The 16,718-nt window shown below is 42.3% G+C and overlaps 1 protein-coding gene across 1 annotated transcript in view; it reads right to left on the bottom strand.

Moving 5' to 3' along the window:
• Window positions 1-14,795, bottom strand: part of LOC117520137 (neuronal acetylcholine receptor subunit alpha-7-like) — a 215,063-nt gene extending 200,268 nt beyond the window's left edge. Inside the window, exon 1 of the mRNA XM_034181440.1 lies at window positions 14,658-14,795. Coding sequence (XP_034037331.1) covers window positions 14,658-14,727 — 70 coding nt within the window. The 5' untranslated portion in view covers window positions 14,728-14,795. The remainder of the gene's footprint in view (window positions 1-14,657) is intronic.
• Between the last annotated feature and the right edge of the window lie 1,923 nt (window positions 14,796-16,718).

Here is a 16,718-nt window from a genome sequence, read left to right on the forward strand (position 1 = left end):
CAATTCCTTCCCACATACAATTTACCTTAAGGTGTTTTCTGCACATTTTAACACCAATCACTTGGAACCATCAGCTGTAGCGAAGCTTGTACACTCTATTAAAGTGGGTGTGTTGAATTAAGGCTGTTTTGATGTGCGATGACGGCACAGTGTTAGTTAACTGGTTAGTTTACCAACACAGTCATCCTTAAATCATAGAGAGGAAAGAAAAAAAAGTCCATTTTCATATTATTTTTGTCAGCCATCTTGTATGAGGATTGCTTTGGTGTTTCTAGTTGAAAATAGATTATTGAAAATGGACTCCTGTAGCCTTGTCTTTAATAATGCCACATTAGGAAAGTGATTTTGATAACTGTGTTCTTGTTAACTGAAACTGAATATTTATCACTACTATCACCTCAGACCTTTAAGTGCCTTGTTATCATCCAGGCTATGGCTGTGGTGTAGTTATGATTGTGTTTCTGAAGCAGGTAGCCAGTTGACTAGATGATCTGCTCTACCCCTCCCAAAACCTTTGTGATGTAAGCAGTAGATGTTACTGGTTGGTTCAGCCAATGGTGATGTCCATAAATGAAGTCCAAGACATATTCAGTTGTTTGTAAAAGTTCATGTATCCATCCCCTGAGTTGTAACTGGCTGTCAGAGTGATTGTGTTAAAAATAATCCTCATATCTTCTTCTTCTTTGTCTTTCGGCTGTTCTCGTTAGGGGTCGCCACAGCAGATCAATCGTTTCCATCTCACCCTGTCCTCTGTATCTTCCTCTGTCACACCAACCACCTGCATGTCCTCTCTCAGCACATCCATGAACCTCCTCTTTGGTCTCCCTCTTCTCCTCCTGCCTGGTGGCTCCATCCTCAGCATCCTTCTCCCTATATACCCTGGGTCCCTCCTCTGCACATGTCCAAACCATCTCAATGTCGCCTCTCTGACTTTGTCTCCAAACCGTCCCACCTGAGCTGTCCCTCTGATATGTTCATTCCTAATCTTGTCCATTCTTGTCACTCCCAAAGAGAATCTCAACATCTTCAGCTCTGCCACCTCCAGCTCTGCCTCCTGTCTTTTTGTTAGTGCCACTGTCTCTAAACCATACAACATAGCTGGTCTCACTACTGTTTTGTAAACTTTCCCTTCACTCTTGCTGATATTCTTCGGTCACAAATCACTCCTGCCACCTTTCTCCACCCACTCCACCCTGCTTGCACTCTCTTCTTCACCTCTCTACCACACTCTCCATTACTTTGAACAGTTGACCCCAAATATTTAAACTCATCTACTTTCACCACTTCTACTCCTTGTAACTGCACTATTCCACTGGGCTCCCTCTCATTCACACACATGTACTCAGTCTTGCTTCTACTGACTTCTTCCCTTCCTCTCCTCCAAAGCATATCTCCACTTCTCCAGACTAGACTCAACTTGCTCTCTACTCTCACTACAGATCACAATGTCATCTGCAAACATCATAGTCCATGGGGACTCCTGTCTGATCTCATCCGTCAACCTGTCCATCACCACTGCAAACAAGAAAGGACTCAGAGCTGATCCTTGGTGTAATCCCACCTCCACCTTGAATGAGTCTGTCATTCCGACTGCGCATCTCACCGCTGTCACACTATTCTTGTACATGTCCTGCACTACCCTAACATACTTCTCTGCCACTCCAGACTTCCTCATACAATGCCACAACTCTTCTCTTGGCACCCTATCATAAGCTTTTCTAAGTCCACAAACCCACAATGTAACTCTTTCTGTCCTTCTCTGTACTTTTCCAACAGTATTCTCAGAGCAAACATTGCATCTGTAGTGCTCTTTCTCGGCATGAACCATATTGCTGCTCACAGATCTTCACCTGTTTTCTAAGCTAGCTTCTACTACTCTTTCCCATAACTTCATGCTGTGGCTGATCAGCTTTATGCCTCTGTAGTTACTGCAGCTCTGCACATCACCCTTGTTTCTTGAAAATAGGAACCAGCACACTTCGTCTCCACTCCTCAGGTATCCTCTCACTTTCCAAGATTTTATTAAACAATCTGGTTAGAAAACTCTACTGCCATCTCTCCTAGACATTTCCATGCCTCCACTGGAATGTCATCTGGACCAACTGCCTTTTCCACTCTTCATCCTCTTCATAGCAGCCCTCACTTCTTCCTTGCTAATCTCTTGTACTTCCTGATTTACTCTCACCCACATCATCCAGCCTTTTCTCTCGCTCATTTTCTTTATTCATCAACTCTTCAAAATATTCCATCCACCTTCTCAGCACACACTCCTCACTTGTCAGCACATTACCATGTGCATCTTTTACCACCCTAACCGGCTGCACATCCTTTTCCAGCTCTGTCCCTTGTCTGGCCCAATCGGTACAAGTCCTTTTCTCCTTCCTTACTATTCAACTTCTTGTACAAGCTCGCAATATGCCTTTTCCTTTGCTTTTGGCCACTTCTCTTTTTGCCTTACGCTGCATCTCCTTGTACTCCTGTCTACTTTCTTCTCTCTCCAATTATCCCAAACTTTTTCACCAACCTCTTTCTCCTTATGCTTTCCTGGACCTCTTTCATTCCACCACCAAGTCTCCTTGTCTTCTTTCCACTGTCCAGATGTCATACCCCAAGTACTGTCCTAGCTGTCTCCCCTCACCACATCTGCAGTACTTTTCCAGTTGTCCAAAATTGCTTCCCCTCCAACCAGTGCTTCTCTCACCTGCTCGGTAAATTTCACACAACAGTCTTCCTCCTTCAGCTTCCACATCTGATCCTTTGTTGAGCTCTCACTCTCTTCTTTACCTCTAAAGTCATCCTAACAAACACCATCCTGTGCTGTCTAGTGACACTCTCTCCTGCTACCACTTTACAGTCTGTGATTTCTTTTAGCTTGCATCTCCTATAAAGAATGTAGTCCACCTGTGTGCACCTTCCTCCACTTCTTATATGTTACCCTGTGCTCCTCCCTTTTCTTAAAGTAGGTAGTCACCACAGCCATTTCCATCCTTTTTGCAAAATCAACTATCATCTGTCCTTCCCCATTCCTATCCTTGATACCATATCTACCAATTACTTCCTCATCACCTCTGTTCCCTTCACCAACATGCCCACTGAAGTCTGCTCCTATCACCACTCTTTCATGCTTGGCACCACTCTCCACCACCTCATCTAACACACTCCAGAAATCTTCTTTCTCCTTCATCTCACAACCAACTGTGGGGCATATGCACTGATGATATTCATCATCACCCCTTCAATTTCCAACTTCACACTCATCACCCTGTCAGACACTCGCTTAACCTCCAACACACTTTTAACATACTCTTCCTTTAAAATGACCCCCAACACCATTTCTCTTCCGGTCCTCACCATGGTACAACAACTCGTACCCACCGCCGATGCTCCTGCTCTTACTTCCCTCCACTTGGTCTCTTCCACACACAATATGTCTACCTTTCTCCTCTCCATCATATCAGCCAGCTCTCTCCCTTTACCAGTCATACTACCAACATTCAAAGTCCCCACTCTCATTTCCACCCTTCTAGTTTTCTTCTTCTACCCGCTGTTCGTAGGCAACGTTTTCCTCCTCTTCTTTGTCGTCTTCGCCCAGCAGTAGCCCAGTTTCCACCGGCACCCTGTTGGGCAATAGCACCGGTGGTGGACCTTGTTAACCCGGGCCGCGACCGATCCGGTATGGGAATTCGATTCTGAGTCTGCATAGTTCGGTTGGCTTGTTTTACGCCGGATGCCCTTCCTGACGCAACCCTCCTCATTTATCCGGGCTTGGGACCGGCACTCAGAATGTACTGGCTGCACACCCCATGTGGCTGAGTTAAAAATAATCCTCATATAGTTTGTCCAATTCCTTATGGGCTCCATATGCAAATGGCCATAATTCCTAAATGGTTAAAGCAATAATTTGTTAAACCCCTTGAATTAAAGTTAAAAGTCTACAATACAAGCACACCTTTGCTGTTCCACTTCAGTTCCATTCAGGTGGTGTACAGAGACAAAATTATTTTGGGACCTGATTATAACTTTAGTGTTTTGATAATGTATGCTTTACAAATAGCTCCATTTATGAATGTGGAATGGCTTAAATTAGGGTCGCAAGTACAAGAATCTCATATCACTTTCATGCACTTGAAAGGAGAATGAGTCAGTCGGGAAAGGTCCGCACTAAAGGATCCAGATGTTCTGCAGTTTTAAACCTCTAATTTATCACAAGTGGCTGGTTTTATGTAACTGTTCCAACACACTGAGTGTGCAGTGATGGTTGATTAGAGGCATACTGTAGAATGATGGAGAAAGAAAGACTATTTTCAATGAGAGGGAGGCGGCAATACAGTGAGGCAGATAAAAAAATCTGTGCGTGTCCTGAAGCAGAAGATCACTTTTCTTGCACAAAAACTGTCTAGGTTTATAATTCTAGGTAATTATAATTGCTTAGGTAGAATTCTAATTATTTTTTCCAAGTTGAAAACAAATACACACAGTGACATTAATGGCCTTCTCATTAAATATTAACATAATACTGAGTGACAGTTTATAAATTTGTTCATTAAAATTTTGTACTTCTGCCTGTTAATACACAGTGAGGCTGCATGTTGAACACTATGTTCATAATACTTAAATACTTTGTCCTCATTTTCAAATAATACCCCTTTAGAGTTTGACATCTCATTCTAAGTGTTCATTGTGCTCTGGTGCTATGTCTTCTATTCCAACTGCCAATACAAAAGTAAAAAAATAAATAAATAAAAATTCTGAGTTGTTGCCTGATAACACTAAAATAGACAATAATGCATGAGATGTTCGGCCTGCCTCACAACTTCAAATAATGTATAAATGCAGTAATGAAGAGTAATGGTGGGTAAAAAAAAAAAAAGATTCTGATTCCCAGTTGAACTATAATTGAATGTTAAACACAAAATCAGTGTTTTAAAATCTGCTTTGTCTCAGTCTATTTCCTCATGTGATTCTCCGACCTGTAGGTGGCTCACTGATGTCACGAAAGCCCAATTATGGATGCAAAAAATTAAATAAATACATTTAATAAAGTCATTAAAACTCACAAACAGCTTGAAGAAAATGTGTCCTTAATGACATGTCTGTCTGGGTTTGTAATTGTCCTGGAACCAGACAAAGATTTGGGATTTCAATGTCCTGGTAGTTTCTGTCTTACTGATGGTTGCAAGACTTGGGCACTATGCGTGGCCTCAAGTGATTACTGGGTGTCTTGGTATAGGGTCTCTTTGGTGACTCCTTGGGTACCACTGGGATGACTTTGTGTCAAATGAGTAGTTACTCAGGGAGACTCAGGTGAGGCATATCACTGGTGTAATGTGGGACCATCACCTTCAATGTTTTGGCTATGTGGTGTGACGATCCAGCATTGAGGTGCCTCAGTGTTGAGGATCCCAGCAAATGGAAAAGCCCAAAGGAATGTCAATGTTTCTGTTGTCTGTCCCCTACTGGGTCTCTTTGGGTTTCCAGCTTTAAAACCAGACCAGTCATTGAAGCCATCAATATGAAAATGGTTAAGGTTCTTGGGATTAGCAATACTATCAAACAAGTATGTAGGTTGTGATGTCAATTTGAGAATCATCAGATAGGATAAAGACAAAGAAAAGGTAATAATGTGCAAAAGAAAATACTAGGGCTGTGTGCATTTTTGAACATTTTATTGCAAGCACCTGCTGCAATACTGGCACTATTGAAACTCTCATCTTATTAATCTTGTAAACTAATGGCTGTAGCACTTTCTGTAGCTATCAGTAGCCTGTTCAGTAAGGTCAATTTAATGCAGAATTACTGAGAAAATAAGTGGCTCATAATTTTTCTTTATGCCCACACCAAAGCAAATAGTTATGACAACTACCATGCAGTCCCCAAAAATATGATTTAATAAGAATTCAAACTGAGTTTAGCCTGTTAGCTTAGCTGGTTTGGACCTGAACATAGGGGGCATGTTGAGGCTTCTTTCATCAGACAATGGAGCCACACATGCTCTACCTCTTGATCATTTATGGGTTCATTGTGACGTAGCCAAACTCATTGCTGCCACTGTTAACATGGGGAAGCCCAGATATAGGCTTGATATTGACTATTCCAGGTCTGTATAGAAAACTAGTAGTCTGTGACTGCAGCCAGTTGACCATCAGTAAGATAAAAATAACTATAATAATAAAAAAAAAACAAGTGTTGTCAATTCACTATAAAAATAACATTTACTCCACAGTAAATGTGGCGTAATATGTGCAGTGGATGCACTAAATGACTACTGACATCCAAATTAATTTGTCAGTATTTTACTTTAACATTATTAACAAACTATTTCTGGCCTGGTGGGAGTTTTTGTTAGCCTGGCGGTCTGCCAGGCTTATAATACTGTAGGGAAACACTGCAGCAGATATGTGCTAAAACTCAAACAATCCGATCGCGCGTCCATACAACCTTACAAATTAGTACTACATGAATTTCTGGGGACTGCATTTGCCCAGATTTGAAACCAAAAATAGTTGCCTCTAGGGACTAGTGTCTACACATAAGTATCAATGGACCATATGCTAATTTACTAAATTCTGAAAGTTAGAAAAGGAAATCAGAAAAGCTATCTGGGACCTCAGAAAGCCCATCTGCAATTATTGCTTGATCTCCAAAATCAGTCTATGCAAGCGAAATTACACTCAACAAAATATAAACGCAACACTTTTGGTTTTGCTCCCATTTTGTATGAGATGAACTCAAAGATCTAAAACTTGTGAGCACTTCTCCTTTGCTGAGATAATCCATCCCACCTCACAGGTGGCCATATCAAGATGCTGATTAGACACCATGATTAGTGCACAGGTGTGCCTTAGACTGCCCACAATAAAAGGCCACTCTGAAAGGTGCAGTTCTATCACACAGCACAATGCCACAGATGTCGCAAGATTTGAGGGAGCGTGCAATTGGCATGCTGACAGCAGGAATGTCAACCAGAGCTGTTGCTCGTGTATTGAATGTTCATTTCTCTACCATAGCCGTCTCCAAAGGCGTTTCAGAGAATTTGGCAGTACATCCAACCAGCCTCACAACCGCAGACCACGTGTAACCACACCAGCCCAGGACCTCCACATCCAGCATGTTCACCTCCAAGATTGTCTGAGACCAGCCACTCAGACAGCTGCTGAAACAATCAGTTTGCATAACCAAAGAATTTCTGCACAAACTGTCAGAAACCGTCTCAGAGAAGCTCATCTGCATGCTCGTCATCCTCATCAGGGTCTCGACCTGACTCCAGTTCGTCGTCGTAACCGACTTGAGTGGGCAAATGCTCACATTCGCTGGCGTTTGGCACGTTGGAGAGGTGTTCTCTTCACGGATGAATCCCGGTTCACACTGTCCAGGGCAGATGGCAGACAGCGTGTGTGGCGGCGTGTGGGTGAGCAGTTTTCTGATGTCAATGTTGTGGATCGAGTGGCCCATGGTGGCGGTGGGTTTATGGTATGGGCAGGCGTCTGTTATGGACGAAGAACACAGGGGCATTTTATTGATGGCATTTTGAATGCACAAACATACCGTGACAAGATCCTGAGGCCCATTGTTGTGCCATACTCCAGAACATCACCTCATGTTGCAGCAGGATAATGCACGGCCCCATGTTGCAAGGATCTGTACACAGTTCTTGGAAGCTGAAATGTCCCTGTTCTTGCATGGCCGGCATATTCACCCGGACATGTCACCCATTGAGCATGTTTGGGATGCTCTGGACCGGCGTATACGACAGCGTGTACCAGTCCTGCCAATATCCAGCAACTTCGCACAGCCATTGAAGAGGAGTGGACCAACATTCCACAGGCCACAATTGACAACCTGATCAACTCTATACAAAGGAGATGTGTCGCACTGCATGAGGCAAATGGTGGTCACACCAGATACTGACTGCTATCCCCCCCCCCAATAAAACAGAACTGCACCTTTCAGAGTGGCCTTTTATTGTGGACAGTCTAAGGCACACCTGTGCACTAATCATGGTGTCTAATCAGCATCTTGATATGGCACACCTGTGAGGTGGGATGGATTATCTCAGCAAAGGAGAAGTGCTCACTATCACAATTTAGACTGGTTTGTGAACATATTTGAGGAAATGGTGATATGTGTATGTGGAAAACGTTATTAGATCTTTGAGTTCATCTCATACAAAATGGGAGCAAAAACCAAAAGTGTTGCATTTATATTTTTGTTGAGTGTATATTAGTATGAGTGTTATCATTGGTGCCACTTTGAAAATTAAATTCATGATAAGTAATTTATCCGAAACTTATGATCTGTTGTTTTTTCAAACTCATGCAAAAAACAAATCTTGAGAAAAAAAATACAGTATGCGATAGTTAATAATTATTAAAGAGCCTGTTCTTTCATATTATGAATACATTTTACACATTGCAGTTATTTTTTTTAATGAAAACTCAACCTATCATTCTTTTTGAGTTCTACACATGTGGTGATACCTTATTTACACCAATCAATGCTGGCTATTCTCAGAATAAAGTACTTATATCCACAGTTTCAAACTGTGTAAGTCAAATAGTGTCCACATCTATGGTCTTCTCAAAACATTAAAATTACTGTTCTGGATGCTCAGAATTCATCTGAGCTCATCTGAGCTTCTGGGGGCCTAAAGCAGACCCTGGGCCTATGGGCTTCGGCCCTGCGGGCCTCGCACTTTCTTCCCCCCCCAATTTCTAGTTCTAAATTTGCACCCTTGTGTGTGACAGGAACAGATGAGGGACAGTAAAGAGATTAATACTGAAAAAAGTATTAAATTTACATGAGGACATTTTAAAACAGCAGCTGTTTTCTACCATGTCCTGTTTGTCAATTTTGTTTGCTAAACTGTGTGTTAGTCTGTGTATATCTGTATGTAAAGAAGTTTCCTAGTTCTGAGGTCCTGCAGCCATTAACACTCCCAGCATCATATGACTGATTGCAGTTTCAAGCAGGGATCACAGCACATGACGTTGTGTGTTAATGGACTTTCAGGTGGAAGAATTCATACAAGAGAAATTTATAATCTCGGGTAGAGAGCTCATGGCCCTGCGTTTAATCCTAATCCAGAGGCTAAAACATCACCGTGTTGCAGTAATGAGTGTGACAGCCATATCCATATCCAACCACACTTTTGAAAATGTGCAGAACACAAACTTGTGGACCTGCAACATTAACAACACTGGAAGAGAGAAATATGCCAATGATAGAATCAATCCAAATTGAAGCTTTAATGGGAATATGTGTAGTAGATTAATTGGAAACTAATTTACTAGTAAGCAAGTATATAAAAATTTGTTTCTTTGATATATATATAATAGATATATATATAGATATATATATATATATATATATATATATATATATATATATATATATATATCTTCTTGAAATGTTTCGTACTTCACAAAAAGAAGTCAGCAGGCTACCGAACTCTTCTCAACACATTGATGATATATTTCTGTTATGCTGTTACATTTTTCTGTATCTGTTGCACTTTTATGAAGAATTCCATGTGGAAGTGGTGATAGAAATGCCAAATGCAGTGTGACTGTAGAGCCAAATGTCCAATTCATTGACAACCCATGTAAATGTCAAAGCCTCTGTCCCACCGAGTGAAGAAAGGAGTGAAGAAAGAGACACGCACCCTGTTTTTTTGTTTTGTGACCTATCGTGGCATTAAAGTGGCTCAGAGTGGCTCTTAGAGGCATTATCTTCCATTAACGAGGCTCCTCTCTGAGCGTGGCACTAATTTCAAGATGTTCAAAATTTAGCAACAACAGCGTGGCGCAGTTTGTGTTCGAGTTACTGCGACGGCTTAGAGGCATGTGCGTGGTGCTTACGAGTCTGCAAAAAAGTCCATTATCCGTGCGCCTGGCACATTCGCAGGACCTGAGAGGCTATTTTTGGAGCTGCTCCTCCTCTTGCGCACACAATTGCATCTGCTCTGTGTGCTGGACTCTATATATTTTGTAGTGGATTAATCATTTTCTGCCAAACCTTGGATGTTGAAAAACACTTCTAATCACATCTGGCATTCATAGAGGACTGTTCATCTGGACGCTTTTTTTCCGTCTCTTTCCTGCTCCATGTGGGATGTATTTTGAACAGCTTAAGGTAATTATTTTTATGTTTTTTATAGCTTGATAAAACAGTTTCCTTGCTGTAAAAGTATGTCTGTATGTTCATGTCTGTTGTATGTAAAAGTATGTAAAAGAACACAAAGTCAAAAGTGGAATCACGTTGTAAAAATGATGGTGTTTAAAGCCAGGGAAAAAATAAAGCCAGCAAGCCACAGATGGAACGGAAGCCAGAAAGAGCAGAGAGGCGGCTGTCCATGAAAGGACAACAGCAGCGTGCGACGCAAAAGAGCGCTTTTGCAGAAATAAACGGACGAACACAAAGTTAAAGTGGATTCACGTTGTAAAAATGATTGTGCTTAAAGCCAGGGAAAAAATAAAGCCAGCAAGTCACGGATGGAACAGAAGCCAGAAAGAGCATAGAGGCGGCTGTCCATGAAAGGACAACAGCAGAGCATGCGCAAAAGAGCGATTTTGCAGAAATAAACAGACACAAACATAAAGTTTTGTGTGTTTAAAGCCGAAAAAAAAAAGCCAGAGCCGCGGAGCCAGCGGGGAGCACAGAAGCGGCTCTCCAGGAACCCGTGGTTCAGGACTAGCTGGTCTGGTGCATTACAGGTGGACTGTAGCCTGGCGCACAGCTCACAACTGCGGAACTGTGATGGAGCGTCTATTTTTGGACTGTGTTTAAAACAAAAAAAGAAGGGACATCTTTAATGCTGCTGTGAATCTGTGAATTGAAAACCCACTGTTGTGAAAGTGTCGTGACACGGACCCACAACAGGGGGCGTTAATGAACGGACAATGGATAAGCCAAAAAGTAACAATTTAATGTTGTGAAGTGCACAACAAAGTACAGACAATAACAATAGTGCGGAATGTCAATCATACACAAGGTGGCGTGTGGCAGGCTCGAAGATAGAAGACGTCTGGTGATAGAAGAGCCGGAACCCACACAGCTTCCACCACCAACGGATCTGAAGAACACCGGAGCCACCAAGCCCTGCGCCCCAGGTGGCCACTGTCTTCAGCAGTCAGACCCAGTACTGCTGGCAGAGAACAGAAACAGTTTGATGAGTGTGAGTACGCACACTCAGTAATCCCACAGTCTGTGTTCAGTTAGGAGGGAGCACCTCCACCTCCAATCACACACTCGTGCAGCTCCTGTCTAATCACTTATCTGGTTGGGGTGTGAAGCGAAGCCGTCGCTGATCACACCAAACGCCAATTCCCACAGATAAGGCAATCACCACAGGAAAACGGCTGCAAAGAAGTTCAGATTATTACTCAATGTTTTAAGTCAGCAGAGAAAATGACCTGTATGGTAGATGATTTCTCGGCGAGGAGGTGGAGTTGCAGTCCGGCCTTTATGGTGATGGGTTGAATGAGTGACAGCTGGTGCTGATGAAGAGCGACAGCTGTCACTCCCAGTGGCTCCGGCGCCCTCTCGTGCTTGAAGCCCGCACTCCAAGCAGGGCGCCATCTGGTGGTGGTGGGCCAGCAGTACCTCCTCTTCAGCGGCCCACACAACACCCCACTTTAAAGGGACCAGGTGTGGGAGGGCTGGAGGTTTGGACCAAACTCATGCCTAAACGTGCGCCAACATGGCATTATCATTGCGTTATCATGGCGCTATCATGGCGCTATCATGGCACTACATGGCTTAGTGTGGCTGATGCGAGCTATTTGAGGCTGTAATGACAGGTCAGTCGTGGCTCACTAGAAGCTGCTACGCGGCACATGCGGGGTACAGAGAGGCACATAGTGGCACCTTCATAGTGGATACGTGATAGATGAAAACGTGGGTCGTTCTTCAAATAATCACCCCACACTCATGCGTGGCTCCTTCTTCAGCCTTTATTATTCCGTGGGACCGAGGCTAGGGGAAGGTGAAAGTAGGGCACTTGTCTTACTTGCATTACCATCACTAAGGCACCCTTGAGTAAGGTGAGTAATTAGGCTCTTCTGCAATTCCTCTGGTGGGTTCAAATGGAGGCAAAAAAGCAGGTCAACTTTGTATCCCAAAAGTGAAAGAGTAGTAAGCAGTCTACAGGATGTTTTTGTTTAATTTGCTATACAACATATTTCTCTGTATGTGGAACACTTTTATGAACAATTCTATATGGAAGACGTTAAAGCAAAGCAGCCGTGTGACTGGAGAACCCAATGTTCACTCCTTTGACCAGATGGGAAAGCACAAGTGGGGATGCTGGAAGAAGAGCCTATGTCTTACTTATTATCACTACTAACGTACCCTTGAGCAAAGTCACTAATTCAAATCTTTTGGGATTTCTCTAGTGAGTTCAATTGTTATTTAAAAAAAATTGGTCAACCTAACTTCTGGTTCCACTTCCACCCTACAACATCATTGTTATGGCTTGATAACTGATACAAGCAGTTATATTCTTTATCCATTCAACACAGATGATTCCAGAAAGTACATGTGATACTGCATTCAAATGTTAGTGTATGTGACAGACAGTAAACCGGATTTTCCTTTTCTTTTCTTTGAGCAGATGACAGAAAATTCCTCTATTGCTGGTTGGGAGAGCAGCAACTGCATATACTGCTGGGGTGTGTGGTGACAGTCTTCAACATTGTCCATCTTTGTGCACTTAATCACGCGACAAGGACAAACTGGATTACAGACTATGCCAGCGTGCTGGGGCTCACCCCAGAAATTTAGAGCATGATGGTGCTAGAGGTGGCAGTACAGTGTGTGTGTGTGTGTGTGTGTGTGTGTGTGTGTGTGTGTGTGTGTGTGTGTGTGTGTGTGTGTGTGTGTGTGTGTGTGTGTGTGTGTGTGTGTGTGGGGGGGGTCTGGAGGAGAGGGTAGGCTCTCCTGGTGGAGCATTTTACCTTTTTCACTTACCAATGGAAACCATTTCTTGCAACTTCAGCTTTCTTATAAAAGTCACGGTATATTACAAATTTTTATCTTCATTTGACTGTTTTCTTTCTTTCCCATCATGACACAAAATCACACTTATGTAAATTTTTGCAATTAATCCGTGGCTCACATGCATTCCGAATTTTTTTTTTTTTTTGGGTGGGTGGCTCTGTTCGGCACTGAGATCACATGATGGCAACACGCTGACATTCCATTCTTCAAACAGTATGTGGAAACCAGGCATGAGGACGCTGACCTCTAAAAGCTGTCTACGAATACTTTTCAGAAATATTTCTGTCCCCTGATGCTTTGTGTTTCCCTTTGACCGAAAAGAACAAAGCTGCTTATAAACTGCATGTGCATGTAGGCCTACCAGAGGTGACATTTCTTTAAATCTCCTCACAGGAAAGCCCATTCACCTTTACATCAAACGTCACATATGCCACAATCCTAAAAAATGGAGAGATTAACAGATATCCATTCCCGGAAAAAAAAACATTGTACCTGGTATTCCACAGTGAAAACCTGATGTAAAAAAGGAGGATTTGTGTTTTCTACATTAACAGCCCAATCACTGATAATGTTCTGTAATGTCAAACGCACACGGGGCCAGTCTGGTGCATTCCTCTGCCCTTGACAGACAAGACCTCCTGTCATGGTTTAACACATCAATCATCCTAATTCAGGTACGCCAATCACCATCTACTGACACAACATGATCAGTGTGAGGACACACACACACACACACACACAAATCAGCTGCTCACAATGTGGCAAACACCCAAAATGATGATGATGATGGGATTTGGGGTGAGCAAAGAATTAAAGGATGCCAATCTCATCATATTTGAATACAGCTTTAGCAATTAATTGATTAATAATCAAGTATTTTGATAATTAGAAATATTTAAAAAAAATCTAATTCTATGATTTCAGTTTCTTAAATGTGAATACTTTCTGGTTTATTTTTCTTTTTCTTTAATCCTATATGTCAGTAAACTGAATATCTCTGGGCTTTGGGCAAAACTCAGCATCATCTTGGGCTCTGATCAACATTTTTTTTTTTTTTTTTTTTATCATTTTCTGACATTCTATGGACATAAGAAGTAATCAGTTAATCAAGCAGAATAACTGATAAATCAGTGAGGAAAATAATCATTAGTTGCAGCCCAACATTTGAATGAGCAAACTCTCATTAACAGTGTCAGTGCCCACAATAATAAAAAAAACTAAAAAAAGAAATACATTTATTAAAATTAAAAATCTAATATGATGTAAAAGTGCTGATGAAACTTTTTGAGGAATTCTTAATTTTTCCAGGATTTAGATGATGCAAGAATGCAAGTCATTTTTTTATATTCAAACTGGTATTGTGAAGCATTTGTTTTATTGTGAAACTGCGACAGAAATAATCATTCTACATAATATTTGAGCACTTTAAGGAGCAAATCAACATTAGAGTTACACTGTTCTTTTAGACGACCTCATAAAATGGAATGATTAAAAACAAAAATAATAATGAAAGTTGTTAATCACAAATCATTTAACAAAGGGTCGAAAAGGACTCAGAAATGGCACTGCGGAGTCCCGTCTGTCGCTCGCACATGCGCGCGCACACGCGTAGAGAAGAAATCAAAGCGTGTGAAGGTGCAGATCGACTTTGTGTCCGGTACCTTTGATGAGGATGACGGTCCAAATGTAAAATCCGACCGAACGCGGTTCCCAGAACTTGTGGCACCGCATCGTGGCGCCGCTCAGCAGCGCGGAGGGCGTCCGAACATCAGACTGAAGAGACACCCCGGCAGAAAACAAACAAATAAATAAATAAACCAACCGAGCGGTCAGAATCAATGTGCAGAGTTCAGACAGGTGACGGCGCGTCTCCGGTCCTCAACACGGGAACGCGCGCGCGCGCGCGCCAGTGTGGGGGGGGGGGGGGGGGGGGGGAGAAGGATGCTAACACAAGGATGCTTATATTTTGGGTTTTTAAAATCAGTAGAAGGTCAAACTTACAAATACACCCACTTAGATTATTAATTCAGTGATGATGCCAAAATGTCTTTTAACTTGCCAATACCTATTAACTTTCCAGTTAGATGTTTTCTGGTATCACTCTATGCAGAAAGGTCCATAAATATCTGTCATTGGATGAAAAGTGGAAAATCTCTCACAAAAAAGCCCATTTGCTCCATTGGGGAAGGGGGGTGGGCTTGTAGATCCTAGAAAAAACATAATAGCCTTTCCATGTTTGTTTTTTTTTTATAACGGTATGCTGCTTTGTCTGTTTGACCACATAAAAAGTAAAAAGAGCTTTCAGGCTGATGGGATGGGTATTTTTTTTTAAGCATTTATGAGTGTTTAGTAGCAGTGTGAATGGGTCTGACTCCAGAACAGAGTGATGTAGTACTCTGAATGAGCCTGCTGAAGTGGCAGGCAGAAAGAGAGAGGGAAAGGCAGACCCATGCGATCTTCTCCAGGCTGTGAGGCAAACATCATCTAGAACAGAGATTGCAACTACAGGTGACCTTCTGTAGACCCTGAACAAAATGGCTGAAGCAAAATTAAATTATTTTACGTTTTCAGGTGAGGAAAGGTTTATTGCGATTGTCCTGGATCAAGACTATGGTCCAGCCTTTTAACATCTTACTGGACTCAGTCTTCAGAACTGTATTTGTATGTGGTGAAAGTATTGAACTCTCGACATCCATGTCTCTGGGTCCTCAGCTTTGGAGATCGAAAAGTGCCCAAGAAAAGCTTATGGAGTCATGAGGTCACTGGAAGGAAGTGTTTGGTGATGCTGATATCTTTGCAGGAGAATGAAGGTCCATGTCTTTCAGGTCCTGGTGCTTCCTGTCTTACAGTGTGGTTGTGAGACTTAGATACTAACCAGGGACCTAAGGTGACGACTGGATGTCTTTGGCACTAGGTCTCTTTAGAGGATCTTTGGTACCGCTGGAATGACTTTGTACCAATGTTCTGTGGTCATTGAGAGAGACTCAGATGAGAAGTATTACTTGCATTGTGAGGGAGAGTCAGCTTTAATATTTTGGCCACATTTCACATTTCTCTGTGCATGAGCCATCGTTTAGGTGCCTCTGTGTTAAGAACCCCAGTAGCTGGAGGAATCCACTGGTATGCCCATGTTTCACCTGGCTGTGGCAGATAGATTGTCTGCTTGGGGGTTTGCCTTCTTGGACCCAAGACAGTTCCGTGGTGTTATGGATACAGCAAAATGTAGCACCAGCACATTCTCCCAGGCTTGACATCACTTTGATATAGTATTGTTTACAGTGGTAAAACAAAGAGAATGACAGTTACTTCAAAGAACCTTTCCTTTCATGAATCATTTTGTTTTTTGTTGTTTTGGATCCTCCAGTTTGCACGGCGTTACCACAGCAAAATTAGAATGGATTCACATGTTGATTTAGCACACGGTTTAATATTTAACTTTAGACAGTACGTCACATGCATTGTGAGGCTTCGGCATTTTAAACATGTGGCGCATTTCTTCATGTATTGTGTGTTGAGGACCCCAGTAGCTCTAGATGGCCAAGGGGATGCCCATGCAAAGGCAATCTTCTGAGTTGTTTTGGATGTGGTGAAGCATGACACCAGCACATGCTCCCAGAAGTGACTTGATCTGATGTGACTTGATGGTATGGTGTGGGCTGCTGCTCTCACAGGCAGCAGTCATGGGATTTTCCATTGTCGCCTCATTGAAAATGTTAAAAGAT

This window comes from Thalassophryne amazonica, chromosome 11, assembly GCF_902500255.1.
Source record: "Thalassophryne amazonica chromosome 11, fThaAma1.1, whole genome shotgun sequence".
Classification (NCBI taxonomy): Eukaryota; Metazoa; Chordata; class Actinopteri; order Batrachoidiformes; family Batrachoididae; genus Thalassophryne; species Thalassophryne amazonica.